The 27,662-nt window shown below is 48.3% G+C and overlaps 2 protein-coding genes across 9 annotated transcripts; one reads left to right on the plus strand and one right to left on the minus strand.

Moving 5' to 3' along the window:
* The first annotated feature begins 250 nt into the window (after positions 1-250).
* exoc7 (exocyst complex component 7) lies at positions 251-11,867 on the plus strand. Of its 8 annotated transcripts, XM_076759570.1 has the most exons (21): positions 262-456; positions 612-677; positions 1,112-1,296; positions 1,382-1,487; positions 1,610-1,832; positions 1,966-2,133; positions 2,404-2,415; positions 3,940-4,032; positions 5,099-5,244; positions 5,498-5,650; positions 5,738-5,836; positions 5,918-5,980; positions 6,165-6,231; positions 7,397-7,435; positions 8,121-8,186; positions 8,648-8,768; positions 8,937-9,032; positions 9,116-9,179; positions 10,053-10,094; positions 10,179-10,312; positions 11,602-11,867. In XM_076759570.1, exons 1-21 carry the CDS (start codon positions 379-381, stop codon positions 11,702-11,704), a joined length of 2,124 nt encoding a protein of 707 aa, XP_076615685.1. In that variant the 5' UTR covers positions 262-378; the 3' UTR covers positions 11,705-11,867. The 8 variants fall into 8 exon arrangements, with proteins under 8 accessions (XP_076615689.1, XP_076615686.1, XP_076615685.1 ...); XM_076759571.1 differs by lacking the exon at positions 2,404-2,415 and having other exon boundaries at positions 255-456; XM_076759572.1 differs by lacking the exon at positions 7,397-7,435.
* Positions 11,868-13,355: 1,488 nt separating this feature from the next.
* On the minus strand, positions 13,356-16,002 carry LOC143339231 (galanin receptor 2a). Its single transcript, XM_076760344.1, has 2 exons — positions 15,478-16,002; positions 13,356-14,627 (listed from the first exon to the last, which is right to left on the minus strand). The coding sequence occupies exons 1-2, from the start codon at positions 15,918-15,920 to the stop codon at positions 13,988-13,990; spliced, it is 1,083 nt and encodes a 360-aa protein (XP_076616459.1). The 5' UTR covers positions 15,921-16,002; the 3' UTR covers positions 13,356-13,987.
* Positions 16,003-27,662: the final 11,660 nt, after the last annotated feature.

Here is a 27,662-nt window from a genome sequence, read left to right on the forward strand (position 1 = left end):
GCTGAAAAATTTTTAATTTATTCAGAATTAGTAAGTATGAGTTTACTGCATTTCAGGTGGAATTCAACGAACTGGTTTCACATACATTAAAACGTGACTTGATGAAGCAGACCAGCTGTTTGGTAATTAATTCCAACTTCCTGCGTGTTATTTTGAGTTTGGTTTGACAGTAATTACTGAAGTAGGAGAATCAGATTCACAGCGCGGTGTTTTACTTTGAAGCGCTTACCGGAAACTCTGCACTATCACCGCTATCCTGCCCCGCTTGACGTCGTTGCCTTAGCTCTCTCAGCAGCAGCTGCGGGTCGTGCTCGGTGTCGTTTTTATGACTTAAACCGGTTCGTTAACCCGTTTGAACCCACAGGTGAGCGTCCGTCGATGGGAATTACCTCCAGGATGATTCCGACCGAGGATGCGTCCGCCAGGAAGCGGGAGATAGAGGAGAAACTGAAGCAGGTCAGACATGTCCGAGAGAAAGGAGGCATCACAACGAGCCTTTCAGGGAAACACTCATCAAACTGGCCTCACGTGCCGCTCAAATTATGATTTATTGATCAATCTAATGTCTCTTCCTGCTGACAGAAGTGACTCAATGCCTTTCTGTGTTACAGGAACAAGAGACGCTGTCGTTCATCCGGGAAAACCTGGAGAAGAGCGATCAGCTGACCAAGGGCATGGTGCGCGCGCACGCACAGATACACACACCAAAAACACCTTCATTCATCTGTGTGGTTTAGATTAAACAAAGTCACCTGTGAAATGGCTCTTCTTCTGTTCACACAGCTAATATATTGATTCCAGTCTGACACATTTCAGCTCGACCTGGTCTCATGTGGTCTGGCAGCAAAAAAGAAGTGAAGTCACACATTTTTCAAGAATAGAAGACCAGTTTCAGGTTTCTGAAATGTGGGTTTGGGTTCTGGTCTCTGGGGTCCGTCTGGTCCAGGTTTGAGTCTAAGTACAGTTTCTGATCTCCAGACCCATTTTCTTAATATATGCTGAGAAAACAGAGACAAGACGCTTCGGTGTGTCTTCATTCTTTCTTATTGTGAAAGTCTTGCCGTGGCGTCCGTATCCACTTCCTGTGCTGATGTGGCTCTCGCCCTGAAAGGTCTCCATCCTGTCGTCGTTCGAGAGCCGCCTGATGCAGCTGGAGAACTCCATCATCCCGGTCCACAAACAGACGGAGAATCTGCAGCGTCTGCAGGAGAACGTGGACAAGACTCTGTCCTGCATGGACCACGTCATCAGCTACTACCACGTGGCCAAAGACACGGACCGGATCATCAGGGAGGGGTGAGGCTCCGGCCTGGTGTCGGTGGACTTTGAGCAGGTGTAGGAAAGGCTGCACGCGTCGTGACGCTGGCTGTTTGTGTTTCAGGCCGACGGGACGCCTCGACGAGTATCTCGCTTGTATCGCAAAGATTCAGAAAGCTGTGGAATATTTTCAAGACAACAACCCCGACAGCCCCGAACTCAACACGGTGGTACGGCCTCAGCTTCTCTCTCTATGTCCCACAAAGTCGTCCTGAAATGTCAAACTGTTTCTCTGAAGTTTCATGTCTCAGTTCTCGCTCTTTGAAAACATGACGTCGGTGCTTCTCTGCAGAAAGCGCGCTTCGAGAAGGGCAAAGAGCTGCTGGAGGCCGAGTTCCGCAGCCTCCTGACCCGCTACAGCAAGCCCGTTCCCCCCATCCTCATCCTGGACGCCATCAGCGTGGACGAGGAGCTGGAGGTCCAGGAGGAGGTGGTGCTGGAGCACCTGCCCGAGGCCGTGCTCCAGGACATCATCTGCATCGCCGGCTGGCTGGTGGAGTACGGACGCAACCAGGGTACGACTTCACTTTGATGCGTCAGCCCGGTCAGTCGGACGGAGGAGGAGGATTTCCAGGGAGCTGTTGGCAGAAATAAGAACGAACCCGTCAGCTGACTCATGTTTCACGCTTCTCTTGTCTTCTTCTGCAGATTTCATGAACGTCTACTTCCAGATCAGGTCCAACCAGCTGGATCGCTCCATCAAAGGCCTGAAGGATCACTTCCGTAAGAACAGCGCCTCCTCCGGGATCCTCTACTCGCCCGCCGTCCAAACCAAACGCAAGGACACGCCCACCAAAAAGGCTCCCAAGAGACCAGGTCAGCAGCAGCCACGCCCCCTCCGGCGAGCCCGATCAGTCTGTAATCACACTCATTGATTAGTCTAACAGAAGATCCTGATCGTGCATTACGATGATTGAGCTCCTCATCTCCTCCACACTGTTTGATTTCCATCCAGCCACCTTGTTCTGTCTCGAGCGTCCTCCTCCGTCCCCCGATTGTCCCGTAGAGCCAAACCAGTGATTTTACAGTCAGCTCTGACTAATCCTTCATCCTTTCCTCTTTTATAATCCCATGTTGCGATGACAGTCTACATCCCAGGTAAACACCACGCTTCAGTGTGCGCCTCCTCGTGCTTGCTTCTGCCCGCCGGACGCCACATTTCACGGCCAATCAGTGGCAGCATGAGTTTGTTTAGCAGCGAGGATCAGTGTTTGTGGAGAGACGTCGCAGGTGTGGACCTCTAGTTTCACTGTGGCGTGAGTCCAAAACCCCAAAGAGACGTTCAAGTTCCAATCAGAGGAGACAAAATATTCACACACTCAGTGTCCACTTTATTAGGTACATCTGTGCAGCTGTGAAGCCCGCCGTCACGGCGTCGGCAGCAGTGTGCCGCCATGAAACTAGAGGCTGCAGAGTCGTCCGTGTTTCCGTTAGTTGTGCTGTGTGTGTGTGTGTGTGTGTGTGTGTGCGCGGCCATTAAACAGCTGAAACCTTTTGCACCGATTCAGTCGGTGGACCTGCGCTCACAGCTGCTGTCGCTGCTGCTCAAGTGTCACTTTTAGAAGATGACTGAAGGCTTTATGGCGGTGAAGAGAGGACGATGTGGACGGTGTGGGACGGTGTGGGACGATGTGGACCGTGTGGGACGATGTGGACCATGTGGGATGAAGCTGCACTAATCAGTCTAGTTTTTGTGTTAATGATGGAAGTTATGGAGCTTTTTAGCCCGTTTTAGCTCCTAGCTTTGGTTTTGTTTCCTGTCTGCAGCTTTTAGCCGTTAGCCGTTTAGCCATGTTAGCTTTCTGTTAGCTACCTTCTCAGCGTCAAACAGCAGACTCAGCGCAAGATCTGATTTGTGACCTCAGCACCTCGTCTGTGGTTCTCAGGTGTGCTTTCAAAGGTGTGTTGGTGCTCGTGCAGATGTCTTCCTGTCTGGAATGATGGGATGTATTTAAAGTGTTTCTGCCGGCGGCGCCGCCTGCTGCGGCCTGACTCAGCTGTGAGACGCCTGCCTGGTCATGGTCCACAGCGCTGAGGTCACAAACCACGCTGAATGTTGGCCCTCCAATGGGATGATGGCGTTGCTCTGTGCTTGATGCAGGTTTGCTAAAGTGCTCGCCGTTAGCCGTTAGCCGTCTCAGCAGCGACAGCGTTTGCGGCTTGTTTGGATTTATATGCAGCAGAAAAAGCGAAATCATTGAATGCAGCTTTGAGTGTGCGTCGTGTTTACTAACCCACTAACCAATCAGAGGACGGCGTGTGAGCGTGAAACGTTCTGCTGATGTTCATGATGATGTTTGAACTGATGGCTGTCATGTGTCATGTGATTAACCTGTTCATTCTGCTCTTGACCCCGGGCCCGTGTCCTCGAGCACACGCTGTGTTCTCATGACGTACCTGTGCTCGCTCTGTCTCACCTGGTCTGTCATGTAGCTGTGGTGCTAGGCTGTGCCCCCCCACACATTCAAACCCCTGCTGCCTGTCTCGGTGGTGGTTTCTGTGTTTCGTCACTCACTTCCTAGCTTCTTCTTCTTCTCCTTCTTCTTCTTCTTCTGTTTCTTGGCTGTCTGGACCTCGCTGCCCCCCCTCCTCTGGACTCTGTCTCTGTGTTTATGGGACCAGGGACCATTCGCAAGGCTCAGAACCTTCTGAAACAGTACTCACAGCATGGGCTGGATGGGAAAAAGGGGGGCTCTAACCTCACTCCTTTGGAAGGTAACGCACCTCGGTCTCCTCCTCCTCGGTGTCCCCCCCCCCCCCGCTCAGTGTGTTCGTCTCACCTGTGTTGTGCTTCCATGTTGTTTCTCATTCAGATGAACAGACACAAATCTGACGTCACAACAGCTTCAGATCCTGCAGATGTCGAATCAGATCCTGGGAAAAGGACGTTTGGTCGAGGACAGACTTTTATTAAAATGATGAACCCAACATCCTGAAACACTTTCCGCTGATCAAAGAAGTATTTAAACGCAGTATTTGAAGTATTTAAACACAGTATTTGAAGTATTTAAACGCAGTATTTGAAGTATTTAAACACAGTATTTGAAGTATTTAAACACAGCGAGACGACGATAACGAGCTTCGTCTCAGCTGCTCCTCTTATCGTTTCCAGTCTTTAACTTTGTTCAATCAGCTGAACTCAAAGATTTTACACATTTAAATTAATGTTGATGTTTGTTCGACCTCGAGAATTGAAGTGTAGCATTCTGGGAAATGTAGGAAAGAGGAAGGTTTTTTTTGTGTTTTGAGACGGATCAAATGAACCTTTAAGAGCTGCAGCCAATCAGAAGCTGTTGTGACGTTTATTCACTCACTCTCACACACACACACACACACACACACACACACACACACACACCCCCTCTGGGCACGTGCTCCCCCTGCTGGGTGCTTGGTGGTGGTCGGTACAGGTGGTCCTGGTTCAGGTCTGCCCCCCCCCCCCTACCTGCGGCCTAGTCACGCCCCCGGTGGTTTGACTAGGCCCGTCTGCTGCCCCCACCTCACCCACCAGGTTACGATCACGACCTGCGGGTCAAACACCTGTCCGACGCCCTGACCGAGAAGCACGGGGCCTCCGCAGGTGAGTGACGGGGACACGTGGGGAACCGAAGGCTGATAAGACATGAACGCCTCACTTCCTGTAACACGCCTCACTTCCTGTAACACACAAACAGTCACTGCCTTCATGTGAATGTGGAGCTGCCGCTCGGCTTCCGGCCGCAGCGCCGCAGTCCGTCTTCACATCAGAGCAGCTGACCGGCGTTTTCCTCGCGCACCTCAGGAAAAGACGACGTCCTGGACATCGAGATCGACTCGTACATCCACTGCATCAGCGCCTTCGTCAAGCTGGCGCAGAGCGAGTACGCCCTCCTGACGGAGATCATCCCCGAGCACCACCAGAAGAAGACCTTCGACTCCCTCATTCAGGTCAGACACTCACGGCGGCTCGAGTCTCCTCGCCAACATCACACCACGTAGAACGAAGTGTTTTCATTTCTCATTTAGAAATCGGCCTCTGGGCTTTAATAGGCAGAATTTTGTCCCTAAATGTCTCGAAGGACTGCGTCTAAATACTCTGCAACTTTTCTTCTTCTGCCTCACTGACTGCCTTTGACTAAAGTTTTCCTCTGTCCAGGCCTCGTCTCCATCGTGTTTAATCTGTTCCCTCGTCTGTCCACAGGAGGCGCTGGACAACCTGATGCTGGAGGGGGACAACATCGTGTCCGCCGCGCGCAGAGCCATAATGCGTCACGACTACTCGGCCGTCCTCACCATCTTCCCCATCCTGAGACACCTGAAGATGAACAAGTCTGAGTTTGACTCGACGCTGCAGGTCCTCGTCCCTCTCGTGTCCTCTGAGACGCCTTAAATCTCCTCTGATTAAACTTCCTGAGCTGAACTGGTGTGACTCTGTCTGCAGGGAACGGCGGCGAGCACCAAGAACAAGCTGCCGACGCTCATCACGTCGATGGAGACGATCGGAGCCAAAGCTCTGGAGGAGTTCGCAGACAGCATCAAGGCAACGCGCTCACATTCAAACTGACTGAACTCTTCGTTCATTCGAGAGCGATTTGCTGAATTCTGTCTCTTCTGACCGCAGAATGATCCTGACAAAGAGTACAACATGCCCAAAGATGGAACGGTCCACGAGCTGACCAGCAACGTAAGCCGACGCCCTCGCTCCTCTGCTGTGTTTCCTCTCTCTGCACTTCAGACTCGACGCTCCGCTGTTGGTCCGTCTCCGGGGACCCGGGCGGGGTCCAGGGGGACGGCCGACAGCGGCGAGCCGAGCGTCTCTGTGTCATCAGTAAGCTGAGGCGATGCTCACCCTGACCTCTCTCCCGCAGGCCATCCTGTTCCTGCAGCAGCTGCTGGACTTCCACGAGACGGCTGGAGCCATGCTGGCCTCGCAAGGTAGACGAGCCGTTAGCTCCCGTTAGCTCCCGTTAGCTCCCGTTAGCTCAGACCTCCTGCTGTCCTGCTAGCTGCTAATATGCCACTTCCCTCATTAACATTCATGATTCTGTCTCAGTGTTTGGTCGGTCGGCTCGTGGCTCTCTCTTAAATGAAACCAGAGGTTAAAGGTCAGATTTTCAGCTTTAATTGAAGTCGAACAGACGAAGGTGTGAAGATCAGAGGACATCAGATCAGAGGACATCAGATCAGAGGACATATGGAATAACATGTCAACAACAGTAACACATAAAAAAACAAACAGCAGAAATGAAACCAGAGGGACGTTCAGGAACGCTGCGTTCTCCTCTGATCATTAATGTTTGAACACATGGTTTTAGACTTATAGACGGGTCTGAAACCACGTCTGTAAACCTGAAGAAACAGAGAAACTGAGTCCACGTTTCATCTTCAAACGTGTTTTTGTGTCCAACATTAAAAAATCCAAAATATTCAATTTACAGAAATCTGAAGGATGAAAACATGAGAAAACGTTTCAGAGGCTGGAAACAGACTTTTCGTTTGCTTGGATGAATAATTGATGATCAACATTTGCATATTTGGTGAAATGACCATGGCTATTTGTTGCCATGGTAATTAGACCTTCAGCGTGTGTGTGTGTGTGTGTGTGTGTGTGGTCTTAAAGCTGAAAACCGTCCAAACACTCTGACTGAAGCGTGTGTTCGTCATGAATCCAGACTGAAGCAGGAGGACTGACGCTCCTCAGTTGGACACAGCTGTGTCTCCTCCGTCCTCCCCTCACTCCCTCATTCTGTGACTTCCTGTGCTGTGTTTTCACCTGCGCCTCCTCCTGCTCCTCCTGCTCCTCCTCCTCCTCCTCCTGGCCTCGTGCAGCATGTCATGTGCGTCACTCGTCCTTTTTAAAAGCGTCTCGGTGTGTTCAGGTGAAATTGGACTTCTGGACGTGGATCCAATCTGCTCTCACCTGGAGGCTGTGAACCAGTTCTCTGTGGCCCCCTGTGGACGTGGCTTTGCCCCCCCCCCCCCCCATCGCTCGCTGCCTGGCTGATGACTGTTTGCTTCCTCTGCACTAACAGATCTCTCTAACCTTTTTGCACTTGTGCCTCTTTCTCTCTTCTTCTCTTCTGCCTCCTCGGCCTTTTAGTTCTGGGGGACACTTACAATATACCTTTAGACCCCCGAGGTAAGCCAAAGACCGCGTGGAGGCCCCTGATGAGCGGCGGTGGGAGGAGTACTCCCACCTGTTACTGAAGTAAAAGTAGCAGTACTGATGAAAAGTACTTTGGTGAAAGCATTCAAAGTAAAAATACACAACCCTGATTCCAAAAAGGTAAAAAAAAAAAAAAAAAAAACACCAATGAAACCTGAATCAGTCTTTTCATGTAGGAATCTCCTCTGTCCAATCATGATCACTGTCACCAATCAGCCTGTTTACCTGTGGAATGTTCCAAACAGGTGTTTTTGGAGCGTTCCACATCTTTCAGTCTGTGAAACGTGTTGCTGCATCAGATTCACAATAAGAGATATTTACAGAAATCAATGAAGCTGATGAGGAAGAACATGAAATATATTGACTGTGAGCTGTTCTCAGGTCAGTTTGTGTCAGAGAGGATCAGATCAGGTGATCACATTCTGTTTATGGATGTTTAAACAGCCTCCAAACTGTTCTGGAATCAGGGTTGTTGCAGCAAATTGTGTTTCATGTGTGAGAAGTAAAAGTACTCTATTCAAAGTATTTCAGTTATTATGCAGTACATTTATTGATATTTATCAGTGGAGTTTTACTCGCAGCAGCGTAAACTGAGTTGTGGGTTGTTCAGTCAATTTCAGGTCGTTTTTGGTTCTGAGACCTTCTTTGTTTCCTGCAGAGACGAGTTCGTCAGCGAGCAGCTACACGTCCGAGTTCAACAAACGGCTCCTCAGCACTTACATCTGTGAGTACAGCGGACGGACAGACGGACAGAGGGATGGACAGAGACAGATGGACGGACAGACAGACAGACGGACGGACAGACAGGGACAGAGGGACGGACAGAGACAGATGGACGGACAGACAGACGGACGGACGGACAGACAGGGACAGAGGGACAGACAGAGACAGAGACAGACAGACAGACGGACAGATAGACAGACAGACAGACGGACGGACGGACGGACGGACGGACAGAGACAGGCGGACAGACAGACAGAGACAGATGGACAGAGACAGATGGACAGGCAGACAGACAGGGACAGAGACAGACAGACGGACAGAGACAGACAGACAGACAGGGACAGAGACAGACGGACACAGACAGACAGACAGACAGACGGACGGACAGACAGACAGACAGACAGGAGTGCAGGGACGTGTCCAGCTCTGCTCTGGAAACTGACACAGGACTCTTTCTCTCAGGTAAAGTTTTGGGGAACCTGCAGCTGAACCTGCTCAGTAAATCCAAAGTGTACGAGGATCCGGCTCTGAGCGCCATTTTCCTGCACAACAACTACAACTACATCCTCAAGTCGCTGGAGAAGTGAGTGTTCTGTCCGTCCTCCACCTTCACGGGCTGACGTGAGGCGTCTGTGCGGATACCAGCAGTGTGTAAAGGAGGAGGGTTCAGAGAGTACTTTACATCAGTAGGACTGCAGGACTTGTACTTGTAACCCAGTATTTGAACTCTGAAACGTGTCCTGGTCTTCAGGTCTGAGCTGATCCAGCTGGTCACTGTGACGCAGAAGAAAGCGGAGAGTTCGTACAGAGAGCTGATAGAGCAGCAGATCTACATGTACAAGAGCAGGTAAGCGTGTGGAAAAGCACCTTGGCGTCTCACGCGTGTGCCGCTCACCGCTCGTCTTCACCGTTTGTCTCATCCTGTCGCAGCTGGTTGAAAGTCTTGGAGCACCTGACGGACAGGAACATGCCCGTCTTCCAACCCGGAACCAAGGTCAGAACTTTCTTACCTTTCACTGGGAGAAACGAACCCTTTGGAGCACAAGTGTCAGCTTTAACACGTCTGTATGAGAAAAACTGATTCTGGGGCCCGGGCCCCGTCAGCCTTATGGGGCCCTCAGAGGGCCGGCTGTGACTGTCAGACTGAGTGTGCAGATATTGTCCATGCATTGACATAATGTACAAATATTTGTAAGCATGTTGTTATTGTGTTATTATGACATGAATCCCTTTGATCAGGTTAAGAAACAGACATTCCTCATCAATCACAGATCATCAGACATGAGTTATTACATTAGAACATGTGACAGATGACAGACGTCCACTATCAGAAAACACTTTATTCATGTGTTCCAGGCAGCCGCAGCCGATAAAAAGGCAGAGAGGAATAAAACACAAAAATCTAAAGTGAGCACAGTTTATACACGAGAGTACGTGTTTTCCCGTATTTTTGTTGGATACAAAAGTACGTAGCAGTATATAAAATATTACTGCTAATGGAGAGCCTTCAGCTGCTCCGCTTCAAGCTTTCCTCTGGAAAAACTCGACTCAGATACGAAAATGCTGCCCTCTAGCTGCACGACGGTGTCATTTCATGTGTCACAGAATCAATGCATTGTGGGAGATGTAGTTTATGGTCACTGTAAAGCAGCATAGATTTTTATTTTGAGGCCTTTTAAGCTCTAAAATGACGTGGTGGCCCTAATTCGGCCCGCGGGCCTCGAGTTTGACACATGTGGCTTCAGGTGTTCGCACTGACCTGCTCGGTCTCTGGAAAGATTCTGTATGAAATCCAAAGAAAGCTTTCAGACCTGAATGTGTCTCTGCTTCAAACACACGTTGTAACTGAAGTTTTTTCTTCCTCCAGCTTAAAGACAAAGAGCGACAGGTGATAAAAGACAAATTCAAGGTGAGGTCAGAGGTCAAACTGTCGCAGCTGAACATGAAGGAACAAACCGTGGCTTCCTGCAGGTCTGACCTCTTTTCCTCTCAGGGTTTTAACGACGGCCTGGAGGAGCTGTGTAAGACCCAGAAGGGCTGGGCCATCCCGGACAAGGAGCAGCGAGACTTCATCCGTCAGTCTCAGAAGAAGGTGGTGTCTGATGCTTACCGGGCCTTCCTGCACAGGTGAGCCTGATGCTGGAGTGTGACGTGTGTCCTCAGTGGACGACGTGGTCGACCTGCAGTCTGATAAAACCAACAAAGCTCCAAATCACTTGTTTCTTTGTGAAGAACATAAATCCAAACATCAGGAGCATTAAGGTGCAGATTAACCTGTCGGTTTGTCATGTGATCATGAACCAGACCTGAACTTTAAGGCATCAAGCTGCAGGTGTGAAAGCACCATCGAGCTAGTTTTCAATGTCAAAAGAAAAAACAAACGTACGTTTCCATCCAGCACCGCCGAGCGACGGGCTGCTGCTGATGGAGTTCAGGGGTCAGGGGCCTGCAGGAGGGGCCTGCAGGAGGGGCCTGCAGGAGGGGCCGGGCTTCTGAACTTCTGCGAAGAGAAAGGAGAGTCAGTGATGGTGTTGAACAGTCAGGTTAGGCGGTGCATGGATGGAGCGCTGGAGCGACCTTTGTTGATTACGTCCACAGCTGTGAGGGTGTCTGAGTGTATGAGGATGGACTTGCCCCACAGAGTGGCTGCAGCTATTATGGGATAGATTTTGGAGAGAGTGGAGGAAGTGACCTGGGTAGATAGACCTCTGATAGGTGGAGGTTCTCTTCACGTCCTTCAGAGCTGTGCTTGATGAAGGGAAGACATAACGAGCAAGATCAATGTGATCTCCACCATCTGCAGTCTGTGTGTGTGGGCCGCTGGGAGCTGGAGAGGAATGGGCGCTGAAAGCGTAATGATGATGAATGGAAGGATGAGCTGCAGCCGGGGGAAGCTGAGGGTCGTCGCTGGGCTGGAATTAGTCTTAGAAGGAAGATCAAACTCAATTAAGGAAGGAAGTCTCTGCTGCAAGAGCTGTGGAGGAAAGCTGGGTGCCTGCGTCTCGAGGCTGGGACACAGAAGGACCCGACGTCCTGGATCCGGGGGCCCCGGCCGTGGCCCCTGACAGAGGCAGATGTGACCCCTGGAGGGGGCGGCTGAACTGTGTGTCTGTGTTTGCCTGAAGAAGCCTGCGGGGGGCGCTGCCATGCTGGTGTGGTCGCTCCACCTGCAGCTCTGGTGTCTTTGTGTCGGCTGATGATGAGTCGGCGTTCAGTGAAATGTCTTGGCCTTGGTCTCCTTGGAGACGGGGACGGCTGCACTGTCTCAGCCATCTGTGGACAGTCTGTCATGTCACATTTTAGGCCGAAGAAGGAAAATGCCTTCACGCTCCTGCTGCCTCGCAGCTTCGGCTCTTGACTCCTCTGTAGCTCCTTTTCTCCTCGTGGTCTCACTGTTTTTCTCCTGTTTCATCCAGATGTGCCAACATCTCTTTCACCAAGAACCCTGAGAAGTATCACAAGTATCGACCGGAGGAGGTGGAGGAGATGATCGAGAAGCTGTTCGACACGTCCGCCTGAGCCGCTACTCAAGTTTCCCACGCTCCTCGAACACCTCTCAGCCTCTCCACACTACTCTGGTCCTTCCTGCGTCTGCTGAACGTTTGTACAAAGATGTGAACATGATGTATTTATGTAACGTAGCTTAGCATTTCAGATAAATAAAGGGAGCTCTGTGAATGGATCTGACTGAGATTTGTTTCATTGATCAAAGTTAAACTGCAGCACTGAGCAGATAACTCGACTGCTTTACTGACATGAAGATTAACAGCTGGGTGTCTTTGTCATTTGTCAGCGAAACGTCTGTGACTGAATGACTGAGCAGGAAGCTGCTCTGCCGTCCCTCAGTCCAGAAACACGTCATTAGAGCCGGCAGCATCCACGTCTCATTAACGAGCAGTCAAGGTTTCCTGTAAGAGGAACCCTGAAAGCTCCTCAGCAGGACGTCTTCAGCATGTGACTGAAATACTTGATGAGCTCTGAAGACGTGAGTGTTTGTCGATGGGCAGTCGAGGCTGCTGCTGAGCGCGATGCTCCATAGAGACAGCAGGTGTGTGTCCAGCATGCTGAGTCAGAGTCAACGCTGCTGCCATCAATACGTGACGTGACCGTGCAGCTCCACGGAGCATGTTAGCATCGCTAAGCTCACTGTTTGGTTTTACAGCCTGAAACGTTCATTAATTACTGTCCACAGCAGACAGAGACGGGCTGTGGACACACTGAAGCCTTTAGTACCTGGGAGGCGTTTTTGGAGAAGAGAAGCAAATTTAGGTGTTGCAGCAGCACAAATAAGTACAGACGAAAGAGAAAAAACTAAAGTATAGAAAATAATTGAAATGAACAGACTACAGAGGAGCAATGAAAGTCAGATTTAGGGAAGTGATGAGCAGCAGCGCCTCAAGCAAAGTGAAAAATGGTTTTATTAGATTTGATTTTTGACTCTGAACTCAATTAATTGGCACTTTTTACTTCAACTGGAATTCTGTAAAAAAAATCTGTAATAAATAAGAGCTAACGAAGAGCCCTTAGAGAACGTCTGCTATTTCACAGGATAAATTCAGGAAAATGACAAAATAAAGTTCAAATCTGTAGAATCGATGTCACTAAAAGCAGGATGTGGCTAAATGTATGTTAATTAGTGATGATTAGAACAACCCACAGATCCTTTGTGAGGAAACGGCTCATTGGAGAATCAGGCATTAATCAGCGATCGCCTCGTGTCTGAGTTCCAATAGAAGAGAGAAGAGAAATGAAAGATCCTTTATAAACAAGTAGAATGGAAACAGATAGAAGCATCGTTGTGTTGCTGAGTGATGAAAAGTGTCAGTCAGACGGTGGCTCTGAATTCTCTCCTGTTTCAGCATGAAAAGTGTGTTTTTGCTCTGAATGTTTTGGCTGACTGAGGTGAAAAGAGCTGATGGTGAAGCCTGACGTGATGACAGGAAGTCATGAAGTGACAAGCTCGACAAGAAGGCGGGACTTCTTTCTGTAGAATTTCTGTTCGATGCCTCGAGGTCTGTTAGCAAACAGCTGTCCTGCTACACATCCAGCTGATCTAGATATGTTGATGAAGGAGCTCCCAAAGGGACACGAGGGGCTGCGGCAGAGACGCCATGTTTGAAGTTAATGACAAACTGTAACGTGTTGCTAATCAGACACACAGAGGAGTTATGAGACTACATGATGGATTTATTATTTGAACAGATTGCATGACGTTCGGCACACCACAGTAACACTGTCAGCACACGTGAACACACAAAGAAACGTGTCCTTGTATCGAACATTACAGAAAACTTCAGTTTTATGCTCTGTGACATTGTGACAGCGCTGCTCAGCCTCTCTTATAGAACCACCTTTCAACACTGAGCTTTCCAATGACAAAAAAATATCATGCAGCACATTTTCAAAAGAATCCCTCGAGTCAACACGGAGGCTCGATGAGTCGTTCCTTGACCAATCAGTCTGTGTCGTTTGCTGAGTTGACTGTGACAAACCATGACTGCATTGTTCTTTCCTGATCAGTTTAATTCTCATGATGCAGTCTAAACGACAGCCTCAGTCCTTTCTCCCTGAAGGTGAAGGTTCTTCCTCTATAACTGCTGGAGCTGATCAATAATCCGATGGAGGCAGTCTCTGCTTTTCTGTCGTCCTGAGCTGTTACTTGTTTGCAACTGTTGATAAAAATCCTTTTTAATCAGGTGAAATTAATACTTTTAGGGCATCTGAAGACAGTTTGTGGGTGTGCTCATAGTTCAGGATGTTCAGTTGGCCCGTCCTCTGCTTCATCTGGTCTGGTTCTTGTCTTCAGTTGGACGTCTCCACACAGCTGACCGTGTTGACCGCCTGGACGACGTGCACCTTGTTGACTTCCCTCCTCCTCAGCGAGCAGCTAAACACCTTCCTGAAGCCTTTGCGGAAGTGCTTGGAGACGAGAGCGTAGACGATGGGGTTGAGGCAGGAGTTGGTGTAAGCCACCAGGTGGGAGAGGATGCGGAGGACATATGTGGTGTGGTTGAGGGGGAAGCGTCCGGACCACATGCACAGGATGATCATGTGATGGGGAAGCCAGCAAAGGCAAAAGAGAGCAGTGACAATGATGATCATCTTGGTGACTTTCCGCTTGGCCCGCCTCGACTCGGACATGTCCTTTATGGGGTCCACGCTGGTCCACAGGTATCGGATGGTACGAGCGTAAGTCAGGCCGAGCACCAGGACGGGGACCAGGTAACCAAAGATGAAGGTGCACACATCCATTATGAGTCGTGGTTGGGACTCCCAGGCAGGAATACACACCACAGCGCCGGCCAGGTCCATCTGTGTGTAGTAGCTGAGATACGGTCCAGAGAAGACCAAGGCCAAGGCCCAAACCAGGCAGATGGAGGTGAGGGCATTCTTTGGCGTTCTCATCTCCCTGGAGCGCAGCGGGTAGCAAATGGCTAAATACCTGTAAGAGCAGAGGAAGACATGATCCAGACGTTCAGCACTGGAAGGATGAGTCATTACAGGTGCTGGCTGAATGTCAAACATCAGGCTGATGCAGTTTCTGCTCTTGACTGAGGTTTTCTCCTGACTTTAGGTTTGAGAATCAATGTGTGAAACAGCTTTTTTTCTTTAAACATACATCTATAAATCCACTGCAGCGACATCTAGACTTTCTGCACGGCTGCTGTCGTGTCCGGCTAAAACTGGGAGACTGGAAATGACTTCAGATGAACTCCACTGCCCTTGATGTGAGCGGATAATACTCATCTAAAACAGGATGCAGAAAATGAACGACGCCAATCTGTACGTGAAATCCGGTTTTGGGTTTGTCCACGAACATACCAGGACACAAATTGAGCTTGACTGCCAATGATGCGTTTGGTGCATACGTGTTTGAAGGGCTTTTTAATCACTGCTGATGTTAGAGGAGCTGATGGAGTCTCTGTTCTGTTTTAATCTGTGTATTGTATATATTTGGCCTGATTTAGTTTATGGACATCAAGTTTGTGATTTATGTAGCCTGACTCCTCTAATACATAATGTAGTACTATCCATCTATCCATCCATCCATATATCCATCCATCCATCCATCCATCCATCCATCCATCTATCCATCTATCTATCGCTCCAATCTGGCCAATCCTAACAGCCCCTGTTGGTATCAATTTGCTCCCAGTTCAATGAAATGTTACTCAACATATTTCCCATCTTCACTGTCAGTACATAAAAACGTTTTGCTCTTGACTGTGCACGCTGGGTAATTCTGGACTTCTCTGTCTGAACACCTGAAGCTTAAAACGTGGTGGACGCACCTGTCCAGGGACACAGCTGTCAGGGTGAAGATGCTCGCGTACATGGTGAGAAAAATGATGAAGTGCACGACTTTACACAGCACAGGGCCGAACACCCATTCATCCAGAGTGTAGATGGTGGCTTGAAAAGGCACGCAGAACACGATGAAACACAGATCTGCCAGTCCGAGGTTCAGGATGAACAGGTTGGTGGTCTTCGTGCTCATCTGTCCGTTTCGAAACAGAACCGCGAGGACCAGACAGTTTCCCACGGTGCCGACCAGGAAAATGACCGTAAAGCCCAGAGAAATGACCACCGACTCCACCTTCCAAGAGGACGCGTTCACCAGAGAGAGGTTCATCTTTCTGTTTTGTCCCTCAGAATGACACGGACGGGTATCTGTGCAGCCACGGGAACGCACGCTGGAGGAGACGCGCGCCTCGTTTGCGCGCAGCTTCCACATCCAGACGCAGCGCGACAGGCGGCAGAGCCGGATTCTTCATGTCATCAGCTGAGATAGTGATCTACAGCCGTGAAAAACACCGTCCCAGCCTCCCTCCACTACAGCCCGACTGTCACAGACTGTTTCTGCAGGCTCCGACAGAAGAGCGCTGACGCTTTGATACGATAACAGAAAATATGATTCAGAAAGCAGTTTGAAAAACACAGTAAGAACAGCAGAGACACCATGAAGGCTCTCACAGCTCAGTGACGACCAGCTGCACGTTAAAATGTCCTGAGGTTATATTCTGATGAGCACTGACACGTCTGGAGAAAGTCTGTGTTCAGTCACCTGTTGACTCAGTTTCACTTCAGTCTGCTGAGAATGAAGCAGTCTGCCCCCCTGTGGTCACACTGAACCACTGCAGGAGCACAACTCACTGAGCAGTGGATCACTGCGTGTTCCCCCAGAAATCCTGTGTGGTAATCCAGTAATCAGTCAGAGTACTTTCACTGCTGAAGGACAAAAGGTACTTTTGATTTTACTGCAGTCTGTTTGTACTGATTTACATTCACAGTATTTTTATTCAAAATGTTCGTTTTCTCTGTCAGTTTCTTGATGAAATGTAAATCCACAGGTCAGGACACAGTGTGTGTATGTGTGTGTGTGTGTGTGTGTGTGTATTCTTTTAACTGATTTTAGCCCCAACTGTCATCTCACTGTATTAGCATGCTAACATTTACCATTTAGCACTAGACAAAAGTGCAGCAGAGGCTGATGGGAATGTCCTTAGTTTTGCAGGTTTTTGTGCTGAACAAATTTTGACCTGATGGTTGCGCTAGATGAGAAGTTATTAAATCACACAGTTCAGTCTGAGCGAAATATGAATGCTTGTACAAAATTTAAGGAGAATCCATCCTGCATTCGTTGAGATACTTGAGTCAAAACCTTGAATGTGAAGGTCATGGTGGCGCTGCAGTCACGAGGGTTCATCCTCTGGGAACCTTCAGTATGAAGTTCTGGACCAAAGTGTTGGACCGACCGTCCCTCGAGCCACCAGGCGAGTCTCACAGAAACTGGGAGGATTAAAAAGTGAGTTTTAAGAGCTGAGGAACAGTCAGAGGTGAAGGTTTGAGCAGCAGGTTTGACACAAACCTGTAATTAGTCTGTCTGCTGCAGTGTTTCCTCTGTCTGAGCACCGCCACCCCCCCCACGGGGTGTCTTCATCCTCAGGTTTGATTCACACACACACACACACACACACACACACAGGCAGGGAAACGTTCTCCTCCTCTCACAGCTGTACAAACACAAACACCTTCACTCGACTAAATTTAACTGGTTGCTTTTCTTGTCCAGGAGGAAGCGGCTGCTTCAGTCCTTCTGTTTCCTCCTCAGGGACTCTGAATTACTCCATAATCAAACATCCTGGAAGTCTGACGAAGGTCAACAAGCCTGAAGAGTGTCACTCGTTCTTATGACGCACAGCTGAACGTCTACTGAATGTGATGATGCTTTTGTTTTCTTTGCCCAGTTTCTTCACTACAGACCGTGACAGGTCTCACTACAGCGTTCGACAAATCTGAGAGCACTTTGTCCACCATTCCAGACATCCGCTGGCCTCCATTCATTTCCTAAAATAAGAAAAATCCCTAAATTCACCACATGTAACCAATGATCCTCCTGCCAGTGTTTCTGGAGCCAATCAGCCGCTTGATGCTGTTCTTTAAATGCCTGAATCTTAAATAATGAATGAACTGATTCACTGATTCATCCAGACTCGACTGCCGTCCTGGTCTCACCCCTTCATATCTGTCTGAGCTCGCTCCACCTTAGACCCCATCCTGTGGTCTGTGCTGTCAGAATACAGGACTCCTGACTGTCCCACAGGTAGGAAGAAGCCAGCTGGACGCAGGGTCTTCTGCTGTTGAGCCCCCTCCTCTGGAATAATCCGTCTCAGGCCTTTCAAGTTGAAACTTGTCCTCTCTTATCAGGCTTCTCGGTGGTGGATCATCGGCCGTCCTGGGTCCTCTCTCTCCTGGATCTGGATCTTCATGCTCCAGGAGATCTGTGTGTTTGTGTGCTCTGTCCTCCCTCCAGGTCTCCATGGTGGAGAGAGGTCCTGTGGTTCAGGTTCACTGAAGTTGCTCAAAGTCCTCCTGGGTCCATTTTCTTCATGTTTTACAGTTTCCATGCATCTGTAACTGGATCTGTCATCAGAATGTATTCATGATTCTGTACACTTGCATATCTGTGCAGGCAGAGGGATCCCTCCTCTGTCCCTGTTGTTGAGGTTTATTCCATTTTTCCATCTTCAAGGGTTTTTTGGGGAGTTTTCTTTATCAGAATCGAGGCTCTCAGGACAGAGGGTGTCGTATACTGTGCAGACTGTAACGCTGCTCGAGGAAGATTTGTTGTTTGTAATAGCTGAGCTGCGGCACGGTGGCGCAGCAGGTAGTGCGCGTCCACAGCAAGGAGGTCGCTGGTTCGATCCCCGGGTCGGGCGGGGCCTTTCTGTGTGAAGTTTGCATGTTCTTCCCGTGCATGCTTCCTCCCACAGACCAAAAACATGCTCATTAGGTTAAATGGTGACTCTAAATTGTCCTTAGGTGTGAGTGTGAGTGTGAATGGTTGTGTGTCTGTGTGTCTGTCTATGTTGCCCTGCAATCGGCTGGCGACCGGTTCAGGGTGTACCCCCGCGTCTCGCCCATTGCCAGCTGGGATAGGCTCCAGCCCCCCGCGACCCCGAAAGAAGATAGAAGATGAATGAATGAATATCTGAGCTGTAAAAATTATATAAGCGACTTGACTAAACACTGTGTTTTGTAAAATGTAAAGTCCGTACTTCTGCAGTTCACCAGCAGATGGCAGCAAAAGCACAAGGAATGACGACTTGACGAGTTCACTGTCTGAGCTGCTGCTGTGGCTCATCCACACACTCATTCATCAGTGGATGTTTCCTCAGGAGCTTCAGATGGTGGTTCATGTTTACTCCTGTCTCAGCATCCACCAATCACGTACGCAGGACGCTGAGCACTTCAAGCCTCTGTGGAGCATTAAGTCATGTGTCAGTCCTGCAGGGTTATGATAACAGTTTCATCCCACAAATGACAAGCTCATCTTTGCACGACGCTCGATGCTCGTCTGAGTGTTTGGTCAAAGCCGATGAAGCGTACGAAACGCCAACCGAAAGTCAGTTTGAGAGACGCTCGATGACTTTCCTGACCGGCCCACCAGAGGTATCAGATCAAGACCAACCTGAGTCATGTTTGAGATACCGTCTGCTGCACTGTTAGGCATGAGGCAGAGAGCAGGAGCCCCTGGAGCAGGAAATGACATCATCTGTGTGTGATCACCGGCCGGGCAGAGCAGGAATGTTGAAAATAGGCTGCTGGGTGAGAGAGAGGTAACCACACGCCACAGACGGTAGTGACCACACATGGGAATATTTGAAGCTCAATCAGAAGAAATCATTAGAGTCTGTGTGGACCGGGCAGGTGGAGGCAATGGGCTCTGACCAGGAATGAACAACACGGACGGACTGAAAGCACCATTACCTGAAACAGGACTGCAGTGAGGAGGAATAATTCTAGAAACTCCTTCTGAGAGCCTTAAAATATCTCATGGAAGTCAAAATGTCACTGAAGTGCACAGACCTCATAAAAAGAGGTCGGACCGATCGGACACTGGGAACTGTAGGGTGGTGTTAATCATCGGTGCTCGAGGATGTGAATGGCCGCGGTGCTCATTCTGTGTTTCCTATGGGCCGCAACCCACACATCATGATTCCCTCATTAAGTATGACTCCAACCCACAAGTGTCAACACTTGCAAGGAGGCGGATCGAGAAGCGGTGACCTCAAAACATCTGCTCAGTACAACAACACAGCGCTCCGCTCATCCGCTGCACCGGCCAAAACCCCTCATGACAAAACTCCACACAGATAAACCTCCGGTAACGGTCATTTTAGAGCACAGCACACACACACACACACACACACACACACACAGACACACACTCACACACACACACACACATCCTCTCAACTCCCGCCGCCTTGCTTCGCTGATAGTCCCACACATTATAAATAGCGTGCGCTTTTAATATGCGCGTGTGTCCAGTGGATAACGTCAGCGCTCTGGGAGAAAGGCTCAAGGAGTGTTTCATTATAAACCTGTACCATTAAAACTTGCTGGCTGGGTCTGGATTTTGGCTCTCACGTCCCCTCTCTAACTTTTATGAGGCCCGTTATGATCCTAAATCGATGCAGGAAGCTGAGATGGAGGAGTTGGGTAAGGTAAGCGGTGCCATGACCTCACGAATAAAAGGTGGTGTTGGTGATTGTGTGGCTCTTTGCACCGTTGCGTATTGTGTTGTTCAGCTTGAAGGCTCGACACTGCGAGTACCTGCATGGCTGTAAACTGGACAGGTACTGGAGGAAGTATTCAAACCCTTTCCTTCAGTAGTCGTAATCATATCACACTGCAAAAATTCTCCATCACAAGTAAAAGTCCTGCTTAGAAATGTTACTGAAGTAAAAGTACTTCAGTGCAATCAGTAAAATGCAGTTAAAGTACCAAATGTTCCTTATTCAGAGGGAAAAACGGCCTCTGTGAGTGTTTTACGATCATTCGATTATTATTGCTGATGCATTTTTAATTAGCATTTTATCGTTTTGTTTGGAGCAACTTTTAATGACATTATACAGCTGAGGTTAATGTATAACTCTGCTTCACAGCCTTTGCAGATAAAGTCTAGTTTGCAAAGGAAATAGTAAATGTACTACAAAAAAGTCTAAATATCAACCTTTGCCTCAGTGAAAGGGATGAACTGCAGCTGAGTAGTACAGGCTGTCACAGCTCGAACTGGGGACACTCAAGTAAAGGACGAGTACCTCAGATCTTTAAGTCCAGTGCTTGAGTAAATGTACTTTGTGGATGAAAACGTTACTGTGAAGTTGAAGTACTGACAATCAGCTTTAATTTGAGCTGATCTTTGACCAGTCTAGACTTTTTTAATACTTCATTCTTTTAAGACTTGGAGAGTTTATTTGCTGAGGATCTCCAGAGACGTCCCGCAGTGCACGGACACACAGCGTAGCTAGCAGGAAAGCTTGGCTGTGAACAGCTAACGAGCTGGAACGTGCAGCGATAACCCACAAACAAGTGAGCTAGCAGCTAGCAAGAGAACCGCATCGCTTGTAAGTGAGTTAACAAGCAGTTTTCAGCCACTTAGTGGGATTTTCACTCAGTGTGACACAAATTGTGACCAGACTAAAACACCCTTATTCAATCTTTGCGTTCCTCTTTGTCTACGTCATTATTTTCTCACTGTGCAGGTCACGCTCTTTAGCTTCTGCTTTGCAGTGCTAGCCTAGCCTAGCAAGCGTTCTCCTACTTCAGTTTAACGGTCTTTGGTAACTGCGTCACCTTTGCAGATGGTTTTTCTTCTGGCAAGTCTGTTCATAAGGAAACTCATCTCTGCAGCTGAGAGTGTTCAAGACAGCTTTAGCACGAGCCTTGATAGCATTCGCTGATTTGTGATTTTGGGCCATAAACTTTAAATAAAACTGACTGGACGCATGTGCTGTAACAACACAGTTCACCTCATATGGAGACAAACACCTGACGTAGCAGAACTCCCGCGTCAGTCCGGCCAAGTTCAAAGGTCACAAAGGTCAAGCGGCGAGCCATGCAGGTGCTTCAGAGAGCTGCGAGAGGAAGTGAAGCAGAGACAGAGAGGGCTGTGAGAGAACCACAATCACGCAAGCTGCGTGTGGTTTGCAGCTTCTTGCCAAGACCTCTCACTCTCTGCGTCCCAGACTTTCTCCCTGAGTTATCCAATCCCCCCGTCATCTCCACTGGCTGCCCTCCCCACTCCCACTCTCGACCGCACACAAATGGTTTGAATAAGAGGTCTGCATGACTGGGCTGCCACAGATGAAATCCTGAAGAGTGATAGTTTACTTAGCCTAAATACCCCCGATTAGACAAATTGAAACATTGTTGTTATGCGGTGGAAACTCAAGGACCTATTGGCCGAGGCCGTTCACCTCGTTCCGGAAAAGGCTGTGCTCGCGGACTTTCGTCATGCGAAAACCGCAAGAGCTGGCACAAGTGGAAAAAAACAAAACAACAACAACAAAAAAAAGCTACGACAAAACAAACTCAAATCCTCCACCGAAACAGAAACTGTAAAACAGAAAATGAATATTGTCACATAGAGATGATTCACAAAGGAGGCAGGCACACGCGACTCAGGCTTCTGTGACTACTGAAAAACATGTCCAACCACAGACCTTCTGTCTTGACTTATGGTATGCCTCATGATGTCACATTTTCCCCTCATTTTGATCGTCTCCACCATCACAAACAGGGGCTGCAGCGACGCGCTGCTCTGAATTGATCACAATCTACCCCTGTGGAAAATAAAGAAATCAATCATCGTGTCACAATTAATGAAGAAATAATTTAAATGCGACTTAAATGGCTCGACTTCCGATTCCTGCCGTGTTTAAAGTCAGCCAACTGTCAAACCTCCTTCATCCCATTAAAAGCTGTAATTTGCAAGGCCATGGAGACCTTTTTCTTTTAGCTACTTAAATATTACAACACACACATGTACCGCACATGCACACAGTTTGTAATAATACACCAAAATGATTCTACCAGACTCGAGCTAAACAGCAGTGGAGACTCATAAAAGGAGCGGTAGCTGCTTCGTTGGCCAGCGGACTCCGTCTGGCCGGGCAGTCTGGTGTCAGCGCTCGGCAGCTGGACTCAGCAGCGGGGAAATGCAGCCACTCTGCAACTGGAGGAATCTGCATTACCAACATAGTTCTTACATCTGTCCGGTGCTGGAACGATAAGTCAGTTAACTGACGAATCGCACGCCTGCTCACCTGCTTGGTTAGATGAGGAGGTGGATGAATTAGACCGAACCGTTTGACAGAGGACTGCGTTGATGCGTACTGTACTGCGTATTTTGTATTTACCGCTAATTGGCTAATGTTAGCATGCTAACATGCTAAGCTAAGAGCGTGACCATTACAAACATTACACACAATTGTTAAACACCAGCATGTTAACACTGTGAGCATGCTGACATTAGCATTTAGCTCTCAGAGCAGCTAGCATGGTGCGAGAGTCTTGCTGCAGATCAGCACGTTAAAGAACCCTGAACATCAGCGTACATGTAGAGAAATGAGCAGAGGACGAGTGTGAGAGTGCAGCTCATGTCAACACCATCGTGGCCTCGTCTGAATTCTGCATGTGGCCACTCAGCAGCAGTTTCCCCTGAAGAGCTCAGAGACACACATCTGCACACATTACATCACCTCTGTCTTCACCCCCTGCTGGACCCTCAGACCTCTGGGTGATGCTCAGGCAGCCGGAATTACGTCGCCTTGATTCTGGTGCAATTAGAGCATCGGGTCCTTTTTTGCCGAGTCCCTCGGAGGCTCATGTACGTAAGTCTGTTGTTCGTGTGGCAAATAGAGTCTTTCAGGACGTAAAAGGACAGCGGGAATGAAGTCAAAGCAGCCTGTTGTGTGAGTGAGCCTCGCAGGTCTTGATCACAGGGAGCAGGTGTGCTCTCACATCGGCAGCGGTACAGGAATGAGGTGAGCTCGTGTGTGGCTTCATCAGGGGCTGATGGGATGTGATCAGACACAAGCCCTCAGCCTGTGGCATCTCCTGTTCAAAGGACAGATTTTGGAAAATTGAGGCCTAATGACCTTGACTGGGGAGAAAATGGCCTCTTGTCCACAGCGTGTGCAGCTGTGGCCAATGAGACGGGGACATCTTCTAGAAACGGAGCACAGCGAGCAGCTCTGTTCAGGTCAAAACACATCCCGCTTCAAGTCGGCCTGAAATTTGGTTGAGAAGTGAACGTTTTAGGTGTGACCCCTGTTTGAACAGCATGTCAAGGGCTGAAACAACAAACTGACATAGTCCAGATATCCTTTGACCCTCAAATCACCAAATCCATCCATACGGGATGATTCCTGAGGGCTTACGATGACTCACAGCTGGCCGAACAGAAATAAGGCAGCAACTGACTAATTACTCCAGTACTGTACTTAAAGCTTGAGAATCTGTACTTGAGTATTATTGTTTGCAAATTCAAGCCTTTTCCTTCACTCCTTCAGTAAGGTACTCCTCCTACGCCTGTCAGTCAGGGTCAAAGTGCTCGCTGCCTGAACTCTGTGGCGACGAGAGATAACGATGATTCCAGAGCAGCCGTACAAAGATTTCAATCTGTGCTTGTAAAAGCTGCAGTTTTTAAACTTTGCTTGGTTAAATGAAATTACTCTTCATGGATTTTTATGGATTTGTCTGCCAAGTCGTTGTATTGGGATTTTAATCTTAAATAAACACAGCACTGTTAGCGGGGACGGTTACTGAAACCGGAGCCCGGTTCAATCGTTAAGGACGTCGTACTGATAAGCTGCCATGTTGAACGTTCATTTATCTCTGCTTTAAATGTGTCATTTGTTATTTATTTATTATCACGCTGCTCCGTGTTTACAAGTTTTTTATTCTCATCCATAGTTTTCTTGTCTACATATCGTCCACCCATCCGTCCGTCCGTCCAGCGGAGCTCCACCTTGGGTTTTTCTTTCATCCGTTCAGTCTTCTGTCACGTCTTACACACTCAGACTGTGTGTTATTGAAACAAGGCTCTTCCCATGGGTGTGTGATCAGGTTTGAGAAAGTTCAGCGCAGCCACACAGAGGACAGCCAGAAGCGAAGCAGCGGGAGCAGAGCTTCTCGGAGGATTTCGTGTGGACTCTGTACCGTCCCTTTCAAGTCCTGAAACCACAGGACCTGGAGAGGAGCAGCTCTGCTTTCTCTTGACGTCAGAGCAGCGTGCTCTGAACCTCATATCACCGGGGCGGATCGATCAGTCTCTCCTCATCTCATTATTACCGTCTCATGTCCAAGGGTTTATGATACACTGGAGCTTGATGATGTGCTATCAAGTGTTTGCTTGTATGCATTTATTATTGTGTCCATATGGCTCCAGATCGGTGTTTCAGGGAATCGCCTGACCTGAGTCAAACATCTCCGCTGGACCATAAAAACATTTCCAGCTTATGAATACCTTTCGGTTTCAAAGAGACAGAGAACATTATGATTCTAACAGAGCGCACGCACACACACACACACACACACACACACACACACACACACGCACACGCACACACACACACACACACACACACACTGAAATTATATGCAGCTCCTCCCTTTGAGTTGTGTTTTCCAGATTTTACTACAGTTTTTATGCTTTTTTTTACTGCTGAAGGAGAAAACAAAAGAATCATTTGGGTTTCATTTCATCCAAAATATGATCATACAAAATATCTGCTAGACACTTGAGTCAGTACGAGTCCAGGATGCACTGATGGCATTAATATGCTGCACCTCTGTAGTACTTCAGGTGAATCTGTGCAGAGCCACATGCTGTATTCTGCACGCTGTACACAGTTCAGATATTTAATATTGGGAGCTTACAATTGGTCACAACTGTAAGTTTGACTTGGCAACGCTCATGACACTCTCAAAAGGGCACTGTTTGAACTTCAATACCCAGAAATCCAGCAGCGTGACATCAGCACTCTGCGGTTCTGTGGGCAGGTGTGGTACACCCACCACACCTGCCCTTTTGCTCTGAAGGCTGAACTTTCACTGTTCCTCTATGCATGTGTAAGCATGTTTAATTTGACTGTGCACAGCGACACAGCCCCACAAATACCTCTGATCAACGCAGCCGGCCCTCAGGTCGGTCCAGTCCTGTTTCCTGTGACCTCAGGTGATGCTCTGTTGGGACTGTTGGGCCTAACCTGAACCTTACAGGTGTCATTTTTCCTGCTCTGGCCCTCACTGGCCTGCATACACACCTGATGATGGACTGCAGTAAGTTTAATCCTGGCTGCAGAGCAAATATATGACAATTTGGGAACTGTGTTAAATAAATTAACATCATAGTTAGAACAATAATAACCCTAATTAAGGTTAGGGGATGATTGTGATGATGTCAGAAGAAACCAAAATTGACTGTCGGCTGGAGAAAAGAACTCTCACATGTTCAAGTCCAGCGTTTGACTGACTCCATCCACCCGACCACCTCGTCACGTGGACTTCATCCCTCTTTAAAAACGTCACCCGACCTTTGCTCCTGTCATTGCGACTACGACCTCTAGAGGGCTTTGTCCCTTGACCATGAACATGCTGCATGTCATTGTGGGACATCTGATGAAACAAACATCACTTTTCTTGGGAGGACAGCCTCTTTCGAGTACACCCCGGCCTTCAAAGCTCTGTAAGTGTGCGTGAACTCAGTGAACTTAGAAGTCAAAGCCGGACCATGCAACAGTATTGTTTAAGCAGAGGAAGTTTGCAAGCCCCACACATAGCAGGTGACTTAACAGAGCACAGAGCTTCTTCCTGCACCACCTCTAATGCTGCCTGTAAGGACTCTATTATCGTCCCCACATGGTCGCCCCACCAGCACCGCCACCCGGTACGTCCTCCTTCAGAGGCCGAGACAAATGAAAGGGCTCTCTCTACCACGCGAGGCAGGCAGATTTTCCACTGGTTTAATGAGAATCACAGACAGAAGAGAGGAAATGTGCAGGGTATTTATAGAAAAACGAGAGGAATGCAAGCCCCTTAATTGTGCTTAGTCTATCTCTCTCCTGCAGAACCTGCTCACACTGCTCCCCCCGACGTTCGACATGGACTCAAAGCATGTGGAGGGAAAGAGAGGAAACATGGGACAGCAAAGAGTTCTTTAAAAAAACCCTACACACCGGACACGCATGTTTAAGAAACGCTGATTTTCAGTTTTCCTTCTTTGCAGTCGTTATGAGGACATCAGCTATTTGCAGAAATCGTCTTTAGGAGTGTTCTCGAGGTGTCGTGGTTCTTCTGCTTTTTTCATTTTGAAAAATGTTTTAGCCACGTTTGTTACACAACTCCAGGAGTGGAAACGTCCACACGGAAATATCTCAACAACTGCTTGCTGGAGTAGCTCGAATTTGTGCAGAATCCATTTGACTGGTGGAGCTGCTTTCCTCTAGCGCCACCATGAGGTTTGTGAATTTGAATGGAAATTTGGTTGAGAAATTCATGTCTCCCTCAGGATGCGATGGAATAACTAAAGTGCCATCATCAGGTCAAGATCACCTAATTTGCCAAATATAGTGACCAAATATCAGCAAAAAAAATGACATTCCCATCAGCCTTAGCTGTACTCTGTGTTCAGTGCACATGCTAACATGCTAACATGCTAAACTCAGATGGTGAACATGGAAAGCATTATACCTGCTTAGCATCAGCATGTTTGTGTGGTAGCTGTGAGCATGTGAGCATGCTGATGTTAGCATTTAGCCCAAAGCATCGTTGTTGTCTGCATGTCGCCATTTTCTTCGTTCCACTGTAGGAATTTTGGAGGCCTTTGAATAAAGCATTCAGTTAACACTCAAAAACATGGCAGACAGTCGCACCATATGATTTCAGGCACTGACAGTTTCGTCCCGGCGTGACAGACGATAGAAACTAACGATGGACGATGGAAACTAACTTCTTCGTGAATCATTTTCTTTTATTTTATTAAATTTTATTTATCTATTTTTTGGTCTGACTCCTGTTCGCGGTGTCTCATCTTTTTCAGATTTGTAATCACCACCATTGAATAGATTGTGTTTTTCCAGTAAAAACTTTAAAGACCAACCTCTGTCTTCAGCTTTTATTGGAA

Source organism: Chaetodon auriga, chromosome 20, assembly GCF_051107435.1.
Source record: "Chaetodon auriga isolate fChaAug3 chromosome 20, fChaAug3.hap1, whole genome shotgun sequence".
In the NCBI taxonomy this organism is placed as follows: Eukaryota; Metazoa; Chordata; class Actinopteri; order Chaetodontiformes; family Chaetodontidae; genus Chaetodon; species Chaetodon auriga.

Excerpts from the sequence above, each read along its gene's own strand:
- exoc7 (XM_076759570.1), top strand. The coding sequence starts at position 379 with ATGGGAATTACCTCCAGGATGATTCCGACCGAGGATGCGTCCGCCAGG. Across the intron at positions 1,833-1,965 it reads GGAGTACGGACGCAACCAGG|ATTTCATGAACGTCTACTTC; the intron begins GTACGACTTCAC and ends CTTCTTCTGCAG. Across the intron at positions 9,033-9,115 it reads ATCTACATGTACAAGAGCAG|CTGGTTGAAAGTCTTGGAGC; the intron begins GTAAGCGTGTGG and ends ATCCTGTCGCAG.
- LOC143339231 (XM_076760344.1), bottom strand. The coding sequence starts at position 15,920 with ATGTGGAAGCTGCGCGCAAACGAGGCGCGCGTCTCCTCCAGCGTGCGT. Across the intron at positions 14,628-15,477 it reads ACAGCTGTGTCCCTGGACAG|GTATTTAGCCATTTGCTACC; the intron begins GTGCGTCCACCA and ends CTGCTCTTACAG.